At 45.5% G+C, this 16,844-nt stretch overlaps 2 protein-coding genes across 4 annotated transcripts; both read right to left on the bottom strand.

The window, feature by feature from the left end:
* Nucleotides 1-2,543: 2,543 nt before the first annotated feature.
* Nucleotides 2,544-12,045, bottom strand: LOC125507689 (uncharacterized). 2 transcript variants are annotated; one of them, XM_048672181.2, is made up of 13 exons: nucleotides 11,580-12,044; nucleotides 11,037-11,211; nucleotides 10,866-10,949; nucleotides 10,536-10,777; nucleotides 10,202-10,427; nucleotides 9,977-10,056; nucleotides 9,810-9,894; nucleotides 9,573-9,704; nucleotides 9,328-9,441; nucleotides 9,195-9,242; nucleotides 9,000-9,084; nucleotides 3,233-3,286; nucleotides 2,544-3,158 (listed from the first exon to the last, which is right to left on the bottom strand). In XM_048672181.2, the coding sequence occupies exons 1-13, from the start codon at nucleotides 11,780-11,782 to the stop codon at nucleotides 2,992-2,994; spliced, it is 1,695 nt and encodes a 564-aa protein (XP_048528138.1). In that variant the 5' UTR covers nucleotides 11,783-12,044; the 3' UTR covers nucleotides 2,544-2,991. The 2 variants fall into 2 exon arrangements, with proteins under 2 accessions (XP_048528138.1, XP_087374754.1); XM_087518628.1 differs by lacking the exons at nucleotides 2,544-3,158; nucleotides 3,233-3,286 and adding an exon at nucleotides 8,461-8,708 and having other exon boundaries at nucleotides 11,580-12,045.
* Nucleotides 12,046-12,649: 604 nt separating this feature from the next.
* On the bottom strand, nucleotides 12,650-16,635 carry ABCI18 (non-intrinsic ABC protein 4). Of its 2 annotated transcripts, none has more exons than XM_048672187.2 (4): nucleotides 16,401-16,635; nucleotides 15,794-16,320; nucleotides 13,267-13,548; nucleotides 12,650-13,112 (listed from the first exon to the last, which is right to left on the bottom strand). In XM_048672187.2, exons 2-4 carry the CDS (start codon nucleotides 16,283-16,285, stop codon nucleotides 13,044-13,046), a joined length of 843 nt encoding a protein of 280 aa, XP_048528144.1. In that variant the 5' UTR covers nucleotides 16,286-16,320; nucleotides 16,401-16,635; the 3' UTR covers nucleotides 12,650-13,043. The 2 variants fall into 2 exon arrangements, with proteins under 2 accessions (XP_048528144.1, XP_048528152.1); XM_048672195.2 differs by having other exon boundaries at nucleotides 15,794-16,317.
* Between the last annotated feature and the right edge of the window lie 209 nt (nucleotides 16,636-16,844).

Here is a 16,844-nt window from a genome sequence, read left to right as displayed (position 1 = left end):
TGGATGCATGAGACGAATATGTATGCAAATGCGATGCACATGATGACATGATATGAGATGCATGACACGCAAGCATGACAAGGCAACAACAGCGAATTACTGGAGGACACCTGGCACAACGGTCTCGGGGCGTTACACCATAGGTGAATCTTTGCTTGACAAGAAGGTCTCTTGGACGCCGATTAATTTTGAGGATATTGTGCTACCTGACAACAAGTCATCTATGTTTATTTCCCTTCTTTCTACAAGGAAGTGGAGCGTAGCAGGAGACTTTGGGTTGGATATAACATTCAGTATCCTGAGAGGCCCATCACAAGACGTTGCTGAACTAGATGGTATAGTGGGCAAAGTGGAACAAATATCTCATATGGACAAGCCCATTCATCAGTTAGTTCAGCAGTAGATGTCACTACCTGACTCTGATGAGAATGCAAGCATGCATGAACACATACAAAATGCAATTGTGCACAAGTCATGGGATCCCGGGAGTGTTGCCATGCCAGCTTGCAATCCTCGGTCGTTGAAGATCCTAATGTCGATGCTCACCAACCATGAAGCACAAGCCATGAGTGGTATGTCGTTCTCTCAATGTTGCGACGTAGAACATTTTCAAGAAGTAGGGAATGCCATCGTGGTCATTCTTGCTGCCGGCTTGGTGCAAGGCTACGTCGACCACAAGTACTACATCAACGTCTACAACGACTACTTCCTCGACACCTCCTTTGGTCAGGTTGCCATCGGCCACGACTACTACAACCTCGTTGTTCAAGTCAACCCCGACTTCGACTACCACCATGACGTCAAGCTAGTCAAGCAACACCGACGGCAATGGGACCCGGGCGGTTCTCAATGGCGCCATTCAAGGGGCAAGGACGATCGAGTGCAATGGGATTCAGGCGGGTCTCGGTGGCATTGGCTTGGGGGCAAGCCGAATCTCAAGGAGGGGGGATGTCAGGGCCCTCCCCCTAGCCCATATGGGCTTGCCTTTGGACATCACTTGGGCCTGGCCCGGCTGGGAATCCTCTGGCCGATGCAGCTACAAATACTTGGGCAAAAGCAACGAACAACCTATCCAGTGGATCACGAATGAACCCGGCGGCGGCTACCCTCTTTTCCCCTTACCTTCCTTCCTCCAATTCGTGTATCTGTGATCCTGTAATCCACCATTGCTATCTGAGTTCATCTGTGAGAGTGATAGATCGAGGAAGATATCGTTAGGTTGTTAACAGTATCTCTTTGCTCGTAAGGTTTAATGTCCTTTGAGATGGTTACACATTAAAATTCGTTTGTGGACCAAAAGTAAGGCACACAGGCACAACCCAGTCCAGGACCAAAATTACACATTAATGGTGGCGTTATGCCAGTTTATGGACCGTCCAGTGATAGTAGCCCCCCCCCACACACACACCCTAGAGAGATTGATCAGTTTTGACCTATTTGTCACTTGGTTTTGCATGTTTGCGGTGAATGGTATGGCTCATGTATGTATTTTGCATGACCTGCGAGTCATGGGTTTGTCAAGTCGGCTAGAGCCTAAGCACTATCACTATAATGTACTACAAACTACGTGCCGGCTTGTGATTCTTTGTAATTCATTACTAGTTGTAGTAATATTGAAGGACATAGAGCAACTGCGTTGCTCGGGTGGAGATCCGACATGCTATTGGAGTTAGGACCGGCTGGAGGACCTTCATGGAGGAGACATACTATATTCATGAAATATTTATTTGTTTGTGATTGATATTGGTTCTATTTGTATGCATGTTGAATGGTAGAAAGATCCCTCGTAAATATCAAGCACATTTGCCACCCCAGATGTTGCACCTTCTCATGTCTTGTACATCTAGCAGTGGGCTCATGAAATTATTTCTATGCATGTTGAATGATAGAAAGACCCCTCATAAATATCAAGCACATTTGCTATTTTAGATGTTGCACCTTCGCATGTCTTGTATGTCTAGCAGTGGGCTCATATAACTGTGGTGCTGCTAGGTGTCCTTGGGCTAGAGGGTTTGTGTCGGACACGAACATACACGACATCATTTTTGTTGACAAGGCTATCCAAACAATTTTGGGCCTTGTGGCAAAAATAGGTCAGGAGATGGGGTATGAGATACCTCCCCGACTGATAGGAGTTGCGGTATGAGATACCTCCTCCTCTACGACGCTATGATAGGTAGCAACTGTGGCCCAGCTAGCCGGACAACGAGCGAAGATCCAAGTCTGTTCGGACCTTGATGAGATTTTTATTATTTCTGGTGTTCATTGTATTGTCATGACTGAAGATGAATAGATCGAAAAAATTCTCGCAGAAAAAAAGTCATTGGTACCTGCACACAAAACACAACACCAACTTATCCCCAACACGTGAAGAAGGTTGTCAAGTTTCTTGTCGTGCTAGTTACAAGATTAAATTGCACGGAATAGTAGGAATTGATAGACAGATAAAATAAAATAAAAATGGTAGAATAAATAATTGTATTTTTATGAGGTTTTCTGGGAGGGGATGGCAAGCGAACGCATCTTTTTAGCAGTTTTAGTTACAACGCCAGAATAAACGGTGACAATTTTAGAAGAAAAATGCCTTCCTCTGAAGAAAAATGTAATCCTACAAAGAAATTGTCATGCTAAGAAAATGTCACGCGAATCTAAAGAAAATCTAGCAAAAAGTTTGCAAATGTCATTCCTCCCAATAAAGCTATTGAAGTCCAAAAAAGAATGCTATCCTCCAAACAATTATAGAATGCTATCCTCCAAACAATTATAAACAATCACCATGTTTATCCTTTCTTCTGAAAGACCCCTAGGTAGCTTTTCCAATCGTTTTTGCATGTGCAATATCAACCCCTTTCAGCTAGTCCGGTTTGAAATAACACTACGAGCTAGATCGACGCATAACGACATACATAGATCGATCCAAGGGAACATCACCGACTTGACGACATAGCGTAAAGGTCCAGAGTACACAAAGGGAAAGAAGCGATGTTGTCGTTAATCCATTGGCAAGGCGAGGTTGGGCTTGTCGGCGGAGGGGGGCGGCAAGCTGAGGCTCCTCGTCAGCTCGGGCTCGGGCTCCGTCTTCCGGTTCCGGACGCTGCCTTCACCGTCGTCGTCGTCTTCGGTGGCCGCTTGCTGCTCCTCCTCTCCTTCAGGCTCATCTATCGTAATTATAGCAACATAAGCTTTTCGTCAAGAAAAACATATCAAATTTGAGCACGAGAACGGTGTGCACCGAAGAGGGACATGACGTTTGGTCTCTTCGCCTTCTCCTTCTTCTTCAGACCAGCTGTGTGCGCGTGCAGTGGGTTAAACAAGGCATTGTTAGTGAGCAACAAAATGATAACGGTATAGCACGACACTGTTTATGGCTGTTCGTAAATTTCCTCAGAATTTCCTAAAACTCTGAAGATTCAGAGTCACTATTTAAATAACAAGGTCAAGTCTTGAAGGATTGTTATGTCGTCTAAAGTTTTGAAATTTTTCTTAAACTACTCATGGGGATGGAGAATGCTATGAAGAAAAAAGGAAACAAATTCAACTAATAAGATCATTTGTATTCCACACACAAAAAAAGGGATTCTCTCGTAAGCATTCCAGTATTTGGAGGAATGTTTGTGGTTTTAAATTTCATATAATTTCATACATTCAAAATCACTTTTTGCATTTTTGGCAGGTGTAATGCAAACAACTTTTCAAAGCCAGATTAGGGTTCATGTTAGACGAGATTAGAAAGTTTTGGGTTTATATTGATTGATTCATAATTTAAGCTTCAATTTCTTTGCTACCTGTTAGAGTTATATTAGTGATATCTTTTGACCTTTGTATTCTAGTTTTTTGGCATTCTTTTGTAACCTTTTGGCATCCTCATGTATGTGTATATATGCTGACTTTGGATTCTTAATAATATATGTTGCATATTCCTAACCTGATATCAGAGTCTTAGAATTTATTTTTTCACACGCCGCAACTCGTGCTTGATCCTTTCTCCGCGCAGCCTTCGTCTCTTTGCCGGCTCCCGGCTGCCGCTGCCCTCCCTACCCGCCACGTTCATCGCTACTCTGGCTGTTGCTGTCCACGCGACGTCTCACCTCCGCGTGCTGGCCTGACGCGCTCCAATCCTGCGTGCCGCACGGCTCCCAATCCGATCTTCCGCCCGCTGGTCAACCTCCGTTGGCTGATTTGCTAGAGAATCCTGCACTCTACACACACCCGTTCCTGATTACAAGTCCCGTGGGCTCAAGTCGAGACTCCATGTGCTCATCGATCACCAGGCGCCGTGAAGTCTGCCGCTACTGCTCGCGCCGCCGGCTGCTGGTATTCGCTGCATCTCGCCTAATACCGCCGGATTCTGCCACTCCCGCTGGTCAACGCCCGCTGCTCGATCCGCCAGTTGCTCCTTACCGATCGCTGCTCCGCCTGGTCGGCTGCTGCTGTTTCTGTTTCGATCGAACCTGTTTTGATCGGATCGAGCGCTCACTGGGTCCGCCCCGCTGGATCGATCTGGTCCTCGTTCGGCTGGCCTCCCGTCAGGATCGATCTGCTGCTCCTGACCGCTCTCGTCCAGACCCATCCAGACCCATCGGGTGTTCAGTTAACTGTGTTGGGGCCTTTCGGGTCTGTGGTTGACCCGATCCAGATCGGTTGAAAAAAATGCTCTCGTCGGGGCTGGTCTTTCATCCTAGCTATCCGGTGATTTTTTTACGGTGTTCCCTGTATTGATCCTGTCTTGCACACACGTCGTCGCTCGGTATTTAGTCCTCGTCTGTTCGTGACATCTCCTACGATATCTTCAGCGGTCTGTATTGGTCGCTATTCGCCGAATTTTCTCTCAGCTTCTTCCAGCGGTGGTGATGCTCGCTCTACGTCGACTCGTCTTGCGGCTTTTGCACGTGGTGGTGGCCGCTCTACGTCGACTCCTCTCGCAGCTTCCGCCCGCGATTGTGACCGCTCTACAACGACTTATTTGATGGCTTCCGCACGTGATGGTGACCACCCTACATTGATCTGGCGGCCTCCTTACATGGTGATCGTCGATCTACGTCGACTCTGTTGGTGGCTTTCACATGCCACTCTTCATCGACTCGCTACTCTTCGTCGACTCTGCACTCGGTTTCCACGGGCGGTGGTGTCCGCTCTTCGTCGGCAGATGTCTCTACCTCGACCTCTACCGCTGTGTCTCTGTCTACGGATGAGATTGCGCAGCTGCGAGACCTGCTTGCTGCTTGGGATTCTTCACCGATGGGTTTTGTAGTTTCTGTGGCCGACTCTTCTGGCACTGAGAGATCACCTTCTACTCATTCACATACATCCCCATGTATTCTTGATACTGTAGCATCTTTTTGTATGACTTATGATTCTTCTACTTTGACCTCCGTTCGACCTGTCGAGTCTCCTGTTCGCGTTCTTACGGCTGATGACACTCCTCTCCTTGTAGCTAGTCGAGGCACTCTTAGCACTTCTTCATTTCATGTTCCCTCTGTCGCTCATGTTTCTCGACTTACCATGCAAGTCATATCTGGTGGTCAGACTGTTGACTCTAGTTGTAAGGTCATTCTCGACTTTGATTCATGTTCTGTTCAGGATCATCGCATCGACGCTCTGATGGTCTCTGGGAGCTTGACTGGCTTCGTCTTCCCTCCACTGCCACCACCACCACCACCAGTCTCGTAGCCCCTATTGCTGCATCTACCAGCTCTTTTCGACAGTGGCATCATCTTCTTGGCCATTTATGTGGTTCTTGTCTCTCGTCTTTGGTTCATCGCGGTGTTCTGGGGTCTGTCTCTGGTAACGCTTCGTTGGATTGTCTGGGTTGTAGGCTTAGTAAGCAGATTCAGCTACCATATCCTCATAGTGGGTCAGTGTCCGATCGCCCTTTTGATCTCGTTCACTTTGATGTTTGGGGTCCGGCTCCCTTCACTTCGAAAGACGGTCATCGCTACTATATTATCTTTATAGATGACTTTTCTCGGTACACTTGGATCTATTTCATGTCTTCTCGTAGTGAGGTCTTATTTATATATAAAAAATTTGCTGCCATGGTTCATACCAAGTTTTCCACTCCTATTCATGTTTTTCGCACAGATTTAGCTGGTGAGTATATCTCCCATGCGCTACGAGGATTCCTTACTGAGCAGAGTACTCTTACTCAGTTCTCTTGCCCTGGTGTTCATGCTCAGAATGGTGTGGCTGAGCGCAAGCATCGTCATCTTCTTGAGACGACGCGTGCCATGATGATCACCGCCTCTCTTCCGCCTCACTTTAGGGCTGAGGCTATTACCACTTCTACCTATCTCATCAGCATTCAGCCATCTGCTGCTCTACAGGGTGGTATCCCTCTCGAGCGTCTTTCTGGTCGTTCTCCTGATTATTCGACGCTTCGTTTGTTTGGTTGCGTTTGCTATGTTTTGCTTGCCCCACATGAACGCACCAAACTGGCAGCTCAGTCTGTTGAGTGTGTCTTTCTCGAATACAGTGATGAGCATAAGGGCTATCGGTGTTTGGATCCTGTCGGTCATTGGATGCATATTTCTCGAGATGTGACCTTTGATGAGTCTCGTCCCTTCTACCCGCGTCCATCCTCCTCGGCCTTTTCCACAGAGGACATCTCTTTTCTTACATTTCTGGATACACCTCTCGTTGTACCTAGTACTCCTACTCCTCGTCCCACTGTTGCAGATCCGACCCCGTCCTCTTCTATGATTTCTTCTCCTTCCTTATCGCATAACTCTTCACCTTCATCATCGATACCTTCTCCTTCTTCACATTCATCACCGATACCTTCCTATTCTCCACCTTCATCACCGATACATTCCCCGTCACCACCTCCAGTGGTTCCACCTCTTCCCTCCTTTCATTTCCATTATACTCGTCGTCCACGTATTGCAGATGAGTCTACTGATGTGCCCTCTACTTCTGGTGTGTCGTCTTCCTCCTCTCAGCCGACTTGGTCTTCGTTCTCGGACTTGTCCACCCCCTGACAGATATTCTCCTTCTCGCTATGGTCTTTTGACCATTCTTGAGCCGACTTCTTATCGAGATGTTGTTGTTCATCATGAATGGCAGTTTGTGATGGCTGAGGTGATTGCTTCCCTTGAGCGCACCGGCACATGGGATCTAGTTTCTCTTCCTCCCGGTGTTTGTCCCATCACTTGTAAGTGGGTCTATAAAATAAAGACTCGCTCTGATGGTTCTCTTGAGCGTTATAAAGCTCGTCTTGTGGCTCGTGGCTTTCAGTAGGAGCATGGTCGTGATTATGATGAGACTTTTGCTCCTGTGGCCCATATGACCATTGTCCGCACACTTCTTGCCATGGCCTCTATTCGCCATTGGTCTGTGTCTCAACTTGATGTGAAGAATGCCTTTCTAAATGGTGAGTTGCGTGAGGAGGTTTATATGCAGCCACCACCTGAGTATTTTGTTCTTGATGGCATGGTTTGTCATCTTCGTCGCTCTCTCTGTGGCCTTAAGCAAGCCTCCCTGCCTGGTTTGAGCGCTTCGCCTCTGTGGTGACAGCAGCTGGTTTTTTGCCCAATGCTCATTATCCAGCGTTGTTTGTCCACCTTTCTGCTCGTGGTAGGACTCTTATTCTTCTTCTATATGTTGATGACATGATCATCACTGGCGACGATTCTGAGTACATTGCCTTTGTCAAGGCCCGTCTCAGTGAGCAGTTCCTGGTGTCTGATCTTGGTCCTCTTCGTTACTTTCTTGGGATTGAGGTTTCCTCCACCTCTGATGCCTTTTTTATTTCCCAAGAAAAGTATATCCAGGATCTTCTTACTCGTGCGGCTCTCAGTGATGAGCGCATCGTTGAGACTCCTATGGAGCTTAATGTTCACCTTTGCACTTCAGATGGTGTGAGCCCTTGTCTGATCCGACGCGTTATCGTCATCTTGTTGGGAGTCTTGTCTATCTTACTGCCACTCGTCCGGATATCTCCTATCTTGTCCATATTCTGAGTCAGTTTGTTTCTGCTCCCACTTCAGTTCACTATAGTCACCTTCTACGTGTTCTACGATATCTTCGTGGCACAATCTCTCGTCGTCTCTTTTTCCCCCATTCTAGCTCGTTACAGCTCCAGGCCTATTCGGATGCTACGTGGGCTAGTGATCCTACGGATCGCCGTTCACTTTCCGCTTACTATGTTTTTCTTGGTGGTTCTCTCATTGCATGGAAGACGAGGAAACAGACTGCAGTTTCCCATTCGAGTGCAGAGGTTGAGTTGCGAGCTATGGCTCCTCTGACAACAGAGGTGACTTGGTTACGATGGTTACTGGAGGATTTAGGTGTTTCTGTTACAACACCTACCATCCTCTTGTCAGACAGTACAAGTGCTATCAGTATTGTGCGGGATCCCGTGAAGCATGAGCTTACCAAGCATATTGGTGTTGATGCTTCTTATGTGTGCGCTGTTGTGCAGGATCATGTTATTTCTCTTCAGTATGTGCCTTCTGAGTTACAACTAGCAGACTTCTTCACGAAGGCCCAGACTAGAGCGCAACATGGATTCCATCTCTCCAAACTCAGTGTTGTGGATTCACCATGAGTTTGAGAGAGGGGGGGGTGGTAGAGTTATATTAGTGATGTCTTTTGACCTTTTGTATTCTAGTCTCTTGGCATCCTCTTGTAGCCTTTTGGCATCCCCATATATGTGTATATATGCTGGCTTTGATCTCTCAATAGTACATGTTGCATATTCCTAACACTACCTGTCAATGAATGATACGCAAGCTTAGCGTATTCGCGAAAAAAGTTAAAGGCTCAAGTCAGACCAAGCACAACAGTTCATGATTCAAAATAGATTTGTTTCTACCTAAAAAAAACGTGTGGCATAACAAACTCATGCATTTTGAAAATTGACACAAGATGAATAACTTCAACATGTTCACACAGTTTGAATCATGGTATATCTGCTTATATAATCGGCTATAACAAGAACAAATGGTGGCAATGGAAGAGGCAAACATAGTTATTTAAAGAAAGTCGAAAGTACACAGTACCCATTTCAAGAACTTCATCATCATTCACAAGTTCAAAGTTCTTGTAAGTATAGCCCACGAAATTCAAGTCCTTTGATGAAAGCATCTGCAAGGCAAATGACAGAATGTATGGGGAAAAAGGCGGTCCAAATTATTGCATACATAGGTTGAAATTTGTAATGTTAACGAAAGAGTTTATATATAAATGCAAATTACCTTCCTCCAAGGGCCTGTCTTTGATGAAGCTTGAGAATGATCCGAAGACTGCAAATACAACATAAATTAAAAAAAATGTACTGACTTCTGGAGATGAAGTAGAACATAATTTAGAAGAAAACCAACTACCCACCTCTTCAAATTTCTCAAAATTCTGAGTGTCCAACTCATCCGTTACTTGAGGTAAATATGCAGCTTCGGTTTCATACAATTTCTCCCAGTCTACTTCATTAAACCAGATGTGCTCCTAATATTAAACATGCAAAGTAGTATGAACAAAAATTCGGTAGTGGCACCATTTTTTTATGTTCTTTTTAAAGGACTCAGATATTTGATTGGAGGCATGTTTCAAGGCATTCTTAAAGGACACATAACAACCTTAATTTCCTCTGCACCTTTTGTACCAAGGCGTTGGTCAACGCTGCATAAGAGTCTACTTATTAGATCTTTTGCATCCAGCGTTAGCCGTGCTTCTTCCGGAAATTTAAGGTGAGTTCTCCAGTTCACAATCTGTCGTGGCCCGCATATACGCAACAAGAACAAAATTGCATAAGATGAAAGCAGAGAACAATAAAACTTGGAAATCCGAGTAGAATGGGGGATACCCATGACTACCTTTCTGCAAGTTGTCATAGGTTCGTCCGAGTAGAATGGGGGATACCCCACTAGCATTTCATACATGATAGCACCAAGTGACCACCTAAACAAAGTGGAAACCATTTTGTATTTGAGTGAAACTCAACAGATGCAATGGCATGTGATATACCGCAAATTACGCTTACCAATCGCACTCCATCCCATAACCTTTCTTCAGAAGAACTTCTGGAGCAATGTAGTCGGGTGTACCAACAGTGGAGTAAGCCTGCAATCATTTAAGGGCATGTCAGAAACATGGAAACAGTTCAAAAGCGGCCGAACGAACAATAATGCCCGCTCTCTCATAGTTTATTTATGGATAAGCTACTAATGATTAATGATCAGTTCAATAAGGTGTAGGTAATACTGACCAAAGTTCTTCTGTTTTTTTGCCAGTGCTCCAGCTGCTCTTGCTGTGTGCGTTTCGGCGTAGTTTGCTGCCTTCCATCACCATGAGCCGATGATGTTCTATTAGGCGTGACATCCTTCTCATTCAAGTCAGGGAAGGCTGCATAGTCAAGCGGTTTGCATAGCCCAAAATCGGATAGTCTCAAGTGGCCATATCTATCTAGGAGCAGATTATCAGGCTTGATATCTCTGGAAGATCAAGTACCAAGTTCATAAGGAAATCTCCAAAATATCAAGTACGTATAATTTATAGGTTCCTGCAAAAAAATGTACCATTTATAGGAGCTGAACACATACCTGTGGATGTAGTTGTGCTTGTGGATTGCTTCTATTGCGAGAACCGTTTCGCCGACATAGAACCTAGCCTCATCCTCGGTCAACGTGTCTTTTCTCATCAGCAATGTCATCATGTCGCCTCCAGGAAGGTACTCCATTATGAGATACAGAAATTCGTTATCTTGGAAAGAACAATACAGCTTCACAATGCAATGGTGGTCCACTTCGGCAAGGAGGTTCCTTTCGGCTCTGACATGCTCAACCTGTGTGAAATCCAAAGTATGATCAGAGACGGAGCGAACAATTCGACGTAAACGCACACCCAGAATTCTTATCACAAGATAGCCATACCTGACCTCGGCGAAGCATTTCTGACTTCTTGAGTTTCTTCATTGCGTAGACATTCCGTGTGGTCTTCTCTCTGCAGATCCTAACCTAGAAGGAAAATTTTGCAGCAATTGGGAAGAAAGAACAGATGGAAAGAGGACGTAGAGTGAGCCTACATTTGCATGGAAGTTTTACCTCACCAAATGCTCCTTTCCCTATCATTGTCAGCAGGTCAAAATCCTCGGCACTCATTTTGTGCCTCTGCAAACGCATGTACTCTGTCTCCTTCTTCTCAAATTGCTTCAGGATGTTGTTCTGCTCCTCCTCGGACACATTGGCATCTGCTAGCTTCCTTTCAAAACTATACCGTCTATATCGTGAAACAAAAAAAATCACCAGTTAAAGCATTATTCCTTGAAATTAAACATGGCCAGCAATGTAAAATTCTATCGCGAGCAAAATCATGTGACGAGCATATATGCTTAATGGTTCGTAGGATTACATTAATCCACAACTTATACATATAGTACAATTACCACACAAATTATTCCTGAATCCAATCATTTCTTTTATCGGGGATCACAAGGTTGTACGGAAACGACACGTGAAAGGTCTCACAATTATCATTTTGCATATGGGCAAACATATTACATCATGGGCCGGTAAAATACTAGACCTTATTGACAGTTAAAACTTATGACAATCGGCCAAGATGCGGCACGGATCCTCATTACTTACCTCTCTTTCCTGTCCTGTAGATGTTTCATCTGCTCCTTGTAGTGCTTCTCGATGTACTGTTTTGCCGCGGCGACCCTTTGCTTCGTCGCGCTGGAAGGTGCTTCATCGGTCCCTTCCTTGCCACTTGGAGGCATATCTTTCTTCTTGCCGATGGATTTCTCCCTCGTTTGGAGCTTGTTGAACCAGCTCCTCGCAGAATCCATTGCAAACGGGATAACAAGAGCAAGAAACAATCAAATGCATAAGCCTATGAGGCACCCTTGTAAGAAACTGCATCCAATACTTGTCTTGACTGAGGCAAAATTTGTTTGGGGTAAAAATCCATCTACATGTGAATGAACTGCCCCCGAAGTTAGGATCACAATTTTGTTTGCATGGCTCCAAAATGGTGGGGAATTTTGGCCTGAATTTTAGGCCCAAGCGCGTCGAAATATAGTCGCCAAATGTTTTAGCTGGTGGCACAGAAGCCAGCCTGTAGGTTAGAAACAGGGGATGCTAAAAATACACAGTTGAATGAGTGGCTTTGGTTGAGTGTGTTTCCTAAGGAAAAAAATGTACTTCCTCTTATCCATATAAAGTTGTACTTCCTCCGTAAACTAATATAAGAGTGTTTAGATCATTAAAGTAGTAATCTAAACGCTTTTATATTAGTTTACAGAGGGAGTACTACAAAAGCTGCGGCAATTAATATGGATGGGAGGGACTACAATAATCCATTGACAATCTAACAAAGTAAAATTATTGAAGCCGTGATGCCGTTTTTATCAGTTTTGTGGCTTTGCTTCACTTCTCTTCATTTGATATGGGCAAAATCATGCTGGCGTCTACTTAAATAAAAAAATGGTGCTGTCGTCCATGTATGGCAAAATGCTCACATATTGCTTGTTTTGCTCCCTTCTGCCAATGGTAATTTTTGTTTTTAAATTTCATTTTGTCAAGGTATACACTTCATATTCAGAATCATTCTTGGTTTCACGACTGTTCAATGTTGCTATTCCAGATGTTTGTATGGTGGTTGTTGCTATAAAACCATTATCAGATCAGCACAGAGAACAAACATAACCGTGCTCTAGTTCTCAAACGAATCTTCGCAAATGATAGAATAAAACAAGCTTTTCGCATAAACAGTACTCTCGAATCTTTCAGGACAGAAATACATGTGGAGGTCAGTATGATTCTTGTATCAGTATATGAGATCCGGCAAACACAAATATGACAAACAAGGAAACCCACACTTCTATTCAGGAAAATATTCAGACTTTCGGAGCTCCCTGATTCCATGCGGGTTGATGCCTTGATAGATAACAGCACCTCCCCAAAGGTTTATTTTTCAAGTACCAAGTGGATGCAGATCGTCATTTTTCACCATGTGATTTCATAGGGTACAGGCTCCAGTGAGTAGAAATTTTGTATACTTTTTCAGTCACACAGTTTGTCTGTGACACAACAGATGGCATTCTGTTGTCAAAATGCTGCCCATCCGGCACCGGTGCTTTTTGTTTGTCCCAGTTCGGTCGATGAGGGTAGGCTTCGCTGCATACCACAGATAATGGAAGTCCAGAAGAGAGGAGATGTGTAAGCCACCCAGACAAGACAGAGCAAAATGAGAAGCTGGGCGGGTATCACTTACAATCATATATTGCAAGAAGTGTAGAGATTGTAGTGAAGAACAAAATTTAATTCTCACCTCTAGAGCAGAAATATCTGAAAAGGGGTCGATGCTTTTCTTGGTAGGTTCTTTTGAGGCCCTGGTTCCAGCATTGGGTCCAGAACTCATTCTTGCAGATGCAGAGTCATTAGGGGGAGGTGGGAGCGGAGACCGAAGCTTCCCGGTTGCACCTGGCGGTGGTGCAAGGAGCATGCTTGCTTTAGGTTTTTCAGTGGCCCCACCAGATAAGCCAGCAGAGGAAAGCATGCCACTTCCAGTTGATGGCTTGTTTTTCACGTTTATCCTAATTGTTTCACCTTCCTACAACAGCAGGGACACCATCATCAAAAGGTCAGGAACAGATATAAAACCATAGGGGTCATGCATCAGGCAAAAGCATTAGTCCCATTACCCTGATGGCTTAACCTCTTATAAAGACAAACTACTCCCTCCGTCCCAAAATAAGTGACTCAACTTTGTACAAGCTTTAGTGCAAAGTTGAGTCACTTATTTTGGGACGGAGGGAGTATTAGAGAACATGCATGCATCTTACAAGAATACTGGATAAAGTGTGTCTCAGCTTCAATTTTTTGCATCCATATAAGAAATAATAGACCAAAAAAGTGGTGTATCATATCACAAATATCAACCTTGTGATAATAACCAGAAATCTAACTCTATCAAAGCTTCACCCATCTAGGACTACTAGATGAGCAGAAGTTACATACACATGGAGAAAAATGATAATGGACATGGGATGAACAATTCATGTGTAGACTCTAATCCAGTAGAACCTAGATCGCTACATACAATTGTGACACCATTTTTGGCCAGCTAAGCCAGTAACCGGGTAATTCTCACCTATATGCGGTGGTTTGGTCCGATGTTTTCTCATCTTCATGGCATACCTGTTATGTTAAAAACCAAATTCATTGCATCTATAGCTGCCTTCACTTCATGTGGTCTTAATATATCCCTCAGCAAGACCCTAAGTCGGTGTGCAAGTGGGTCGTGTCAAGACTAGGGATGCACACAGACGGCGTCCGCATGCCGTGACTGTTCGCATACCCATAATTAAAACTAGTACGGTTATTAAAGTAATTAGGATTAGTGCAATTTTGGCCGCGCGGACGAGAGCGGACGGGAGCGGACACGTCTGCCTGCTTCCCTAGTCAGGACGGCCCACCAACACCCATCATTGTTCTTTTGCTGGACCATGAATGCAATGATATATGCACAAAGTGAACCGACAATCAAGAGCATCTTCAATCGATGATGTAAAATACATCACCAAATTGTGCTTCGAGTAAAATTTACATCACCAAAAACCTCCAACTCCAACAGATGATGTAAAATAGGGTACTAGTGCTCCAATAAGTGATATAAAACAGGGCAGCTGCACAACAACCGCTCCACAATTTCATACACATTTCAACCAAATAACATCAAAATCATCTCCAATAAATCCTAAATCATCTTAAAATCATAAATCATCTCAAAATAAATCCTAAATCATCTCAAATAAATCCTAAATCATCTCAAACAAATCATCATCAATATTCGAAGATGGTAGTCAAGCGAGTCATAGAGCCTCTCCTCTGCCTCGTTGACGCGTACCAGTAGGGGGCTGCCCGTAATTTCGGCGAGGCGGCGCCCGCGATGCCGACCGAAGCAGCGGCCGCTCGGCTTGGTCGCGGCGGTTGCGCACCTGCCCGCGGTAGCTCCGGCGGCTAGAAGACCTACGACGGACGACGACCACGAGCTCCAGGAGCCATCACAGGCGTCGGCGCTCCGGCCAACAGCCGAATCAGCCGAAACTCTGCGCAGTGGCGGATCCAAATCGGCACGGCGACACCTCCGGCGGCTATCTGGGGTAACGGGGGTGGGGAGGCGGGGTCACGGCAAACTCAGAGGAGGACGGACGAGTGGCAGCCGCAGCCTTGCCGACCGAAATCGCCAGCGGCGGTGGTCGGGTGGAGAGCGGGCACGCGGCGGGAACGTTCCGTGTGGCAGTTGGGGCTGCGCGCGTTTTGCTCACGTTTTGCTCGAGCGGCCCAAATGATGCAAATTTGCATCACTTGGTGCCCTATTTTACATCATGGAGAAAACTCAAGCATTTTTTTTTGCATCTACATCATCTATTGGAGCACCGTTTTTGTGCCTTCGTGAAGTAAAAATCAGTTATTTTTACATCTACATCATCTATTGGAGATGCTCTAAGTGGGAGATAAAGCAATAATGAAGTGGGCAAGTAAGCTATATCACCAAATGTCATACAAAGCAATTAGTAACATATCTGTGATTGTTCATTTGGTCATTATGTAACTTTATACTGGCCCTTATTATTTTGAACAAAGAAGTCGACATTTTGTAGCAGCATATTAGATACTTCCTACTTGGATAAACAGTTTGTATCAGAACACATTTTCAATTCATTTATGAAAAATTCTGAACATATTTCAGATAAGGAGCAACTAATTTGGCAGTGAAAATGTAGCCTTTGATCAATCAGATTACACTATAGCTGAGCAATAGCAAAGAGAGAAGCTGGGCATTTTTCTGTTACCTTGAGCCGGCGATTCACCGCCGGGTGGATGTCAATCTGGCTATCGTCTGCCTCCTCGCCACCGGTCTCCTTGTCTTGCTCTCTCTTGACATACTTCTCGTGATCCGACAGGGCGACGTTGAAGTCGAAGGCCTCATTGCGCTCGCCGAAGCCCAGGCCGACGAAGGCGTGCTTCCCCCTGCCGTCCTCGATGCGGAGCACGAAGTAGCGCGACGAGTCGAGCACGGTCTCGACGGCGCTGTCCCTCTGGCCCGGCAGCACGAAGCAGGCGGCGAAGAGGTCCCCGGAGCCCGGGTCCTCGAGCCGGATCTCGCAGCGGTCGCCGCACGACACCACGCGGAGGCGGCCCGTCCAGATCTTGTCCGTCTGCAGCCACTCGCCGCACTTGTAGCCGCCGCTGGTGGTGCGCGGCGGGATCTTGAACACCGACACCTCGCGCACCACCAGCAGCGTGTGCTCGAAGGCCTCCTCCTCCTCTGGCAACGACGCCATGGCCCCTCCTCGCTGCTCACCGCTCTACTTCACTGCTGCAATCGAATACACAATGGCCGCGGGATCAGATTAGGAGAGGGTGCTAACATACGACCAAAGATCCGGATCATCTCACCTCCGCGGGTAGTGGCGGATTCTGGGTTTGATCTGACGCAAAATGAAACCTCTTGGGGAATCTCTTGGGATTTTTGTTCGAAGTTGAGGTTTGGATTGGGTTCTTGATGGGAAGAAAGGTAGAGAAGGAGAAGACGTGGTATCGAAGGGTGGAAGGTGCGAGGAGGAGGAGGAGCAGCAGCAGCAGCAGAAATCAGAATGTTACGCTTGACGATTTGCCCCTCTGATCGGGATACTTTTCTGTTCCAGGGTCTCCTTTGCAAACGTCCAGTCGAGCGTGCCTGCGCCGTCAGATTTCACATTAACTTACCCTAATACTACCCTAATTTTAATTATTTTTTGAAAAACTACCCTAATTTTAATTATTTTTTGAAAAACTACCTAATTTTATATATCTCCTAGGCACCATGGAATACGTGGGTTTCATATCGTTCATGATACTGTC

Source organism: Triticum urartu, chromosome 1A, assembly GCF_056163025.1.
Source record: "Triticum urartu cultivar PI428250 chromosome 1A, HENAU_Tu73, whole genome shotgun sequence".
Classification (NCBI taxonomy): Eukaryota; Viridiplantae; Streptophyta; class Magnoliopsida; order Poales; family Poaceae; genus Triticum; species Triticum urartu.
The sequence above is the reverse complement of the archived record's forward strand: the minus strand, read 5'-3'. Positions and strand labels throughout refer to the sequence as shown.

Bases quoted from the DNA above. Each gene is read 5' to 3' on its own strand.
- LOC125507689 (XM_048672181.2), bottom strand. From the start codon at position 11,782: ATGGATTCTGCGAGGAGCTGGTTCAACAAGCTCCAAACGAGGGAGAAA. The intron at 9,895-9,976 runs GTAAGCGTAATT...CACTTTGTTTAG, and splicing joins TATGGGATGGAGTGCGATTG to GTGGTCACTTGGTGCTATCA. The intron at 3,159-3,232 runs GTGCACACCGTT...TAATTACGATAG, and splicing joins AAACGTCATGTCCCTCTTCG to ATGAGCCTGAAGGAGAGGAG.
- ABCI18 (XM_048672187.2), bottom strand. From the start codon at position 16,285: ATGGCGTCGTTGCCAGAGGAGGAGGAGGCCTTCGAGCACACGCTGCTG. The intron at 13,549-15,793 runs GTAACAGAAAAA...CTGCTGTTGTAG, and splicing joins CGGTGAATCGCCGGCTCAAG to GAAGGTGAAACAATTAGGAT. The intron at 13,113-13,266 runs GTGAGAATTAAA...TGTGGTATGCAG, and splicing joins CAGATATTTCTGCTCTAGAG to CGAAGCCTACCCTCATCGAC.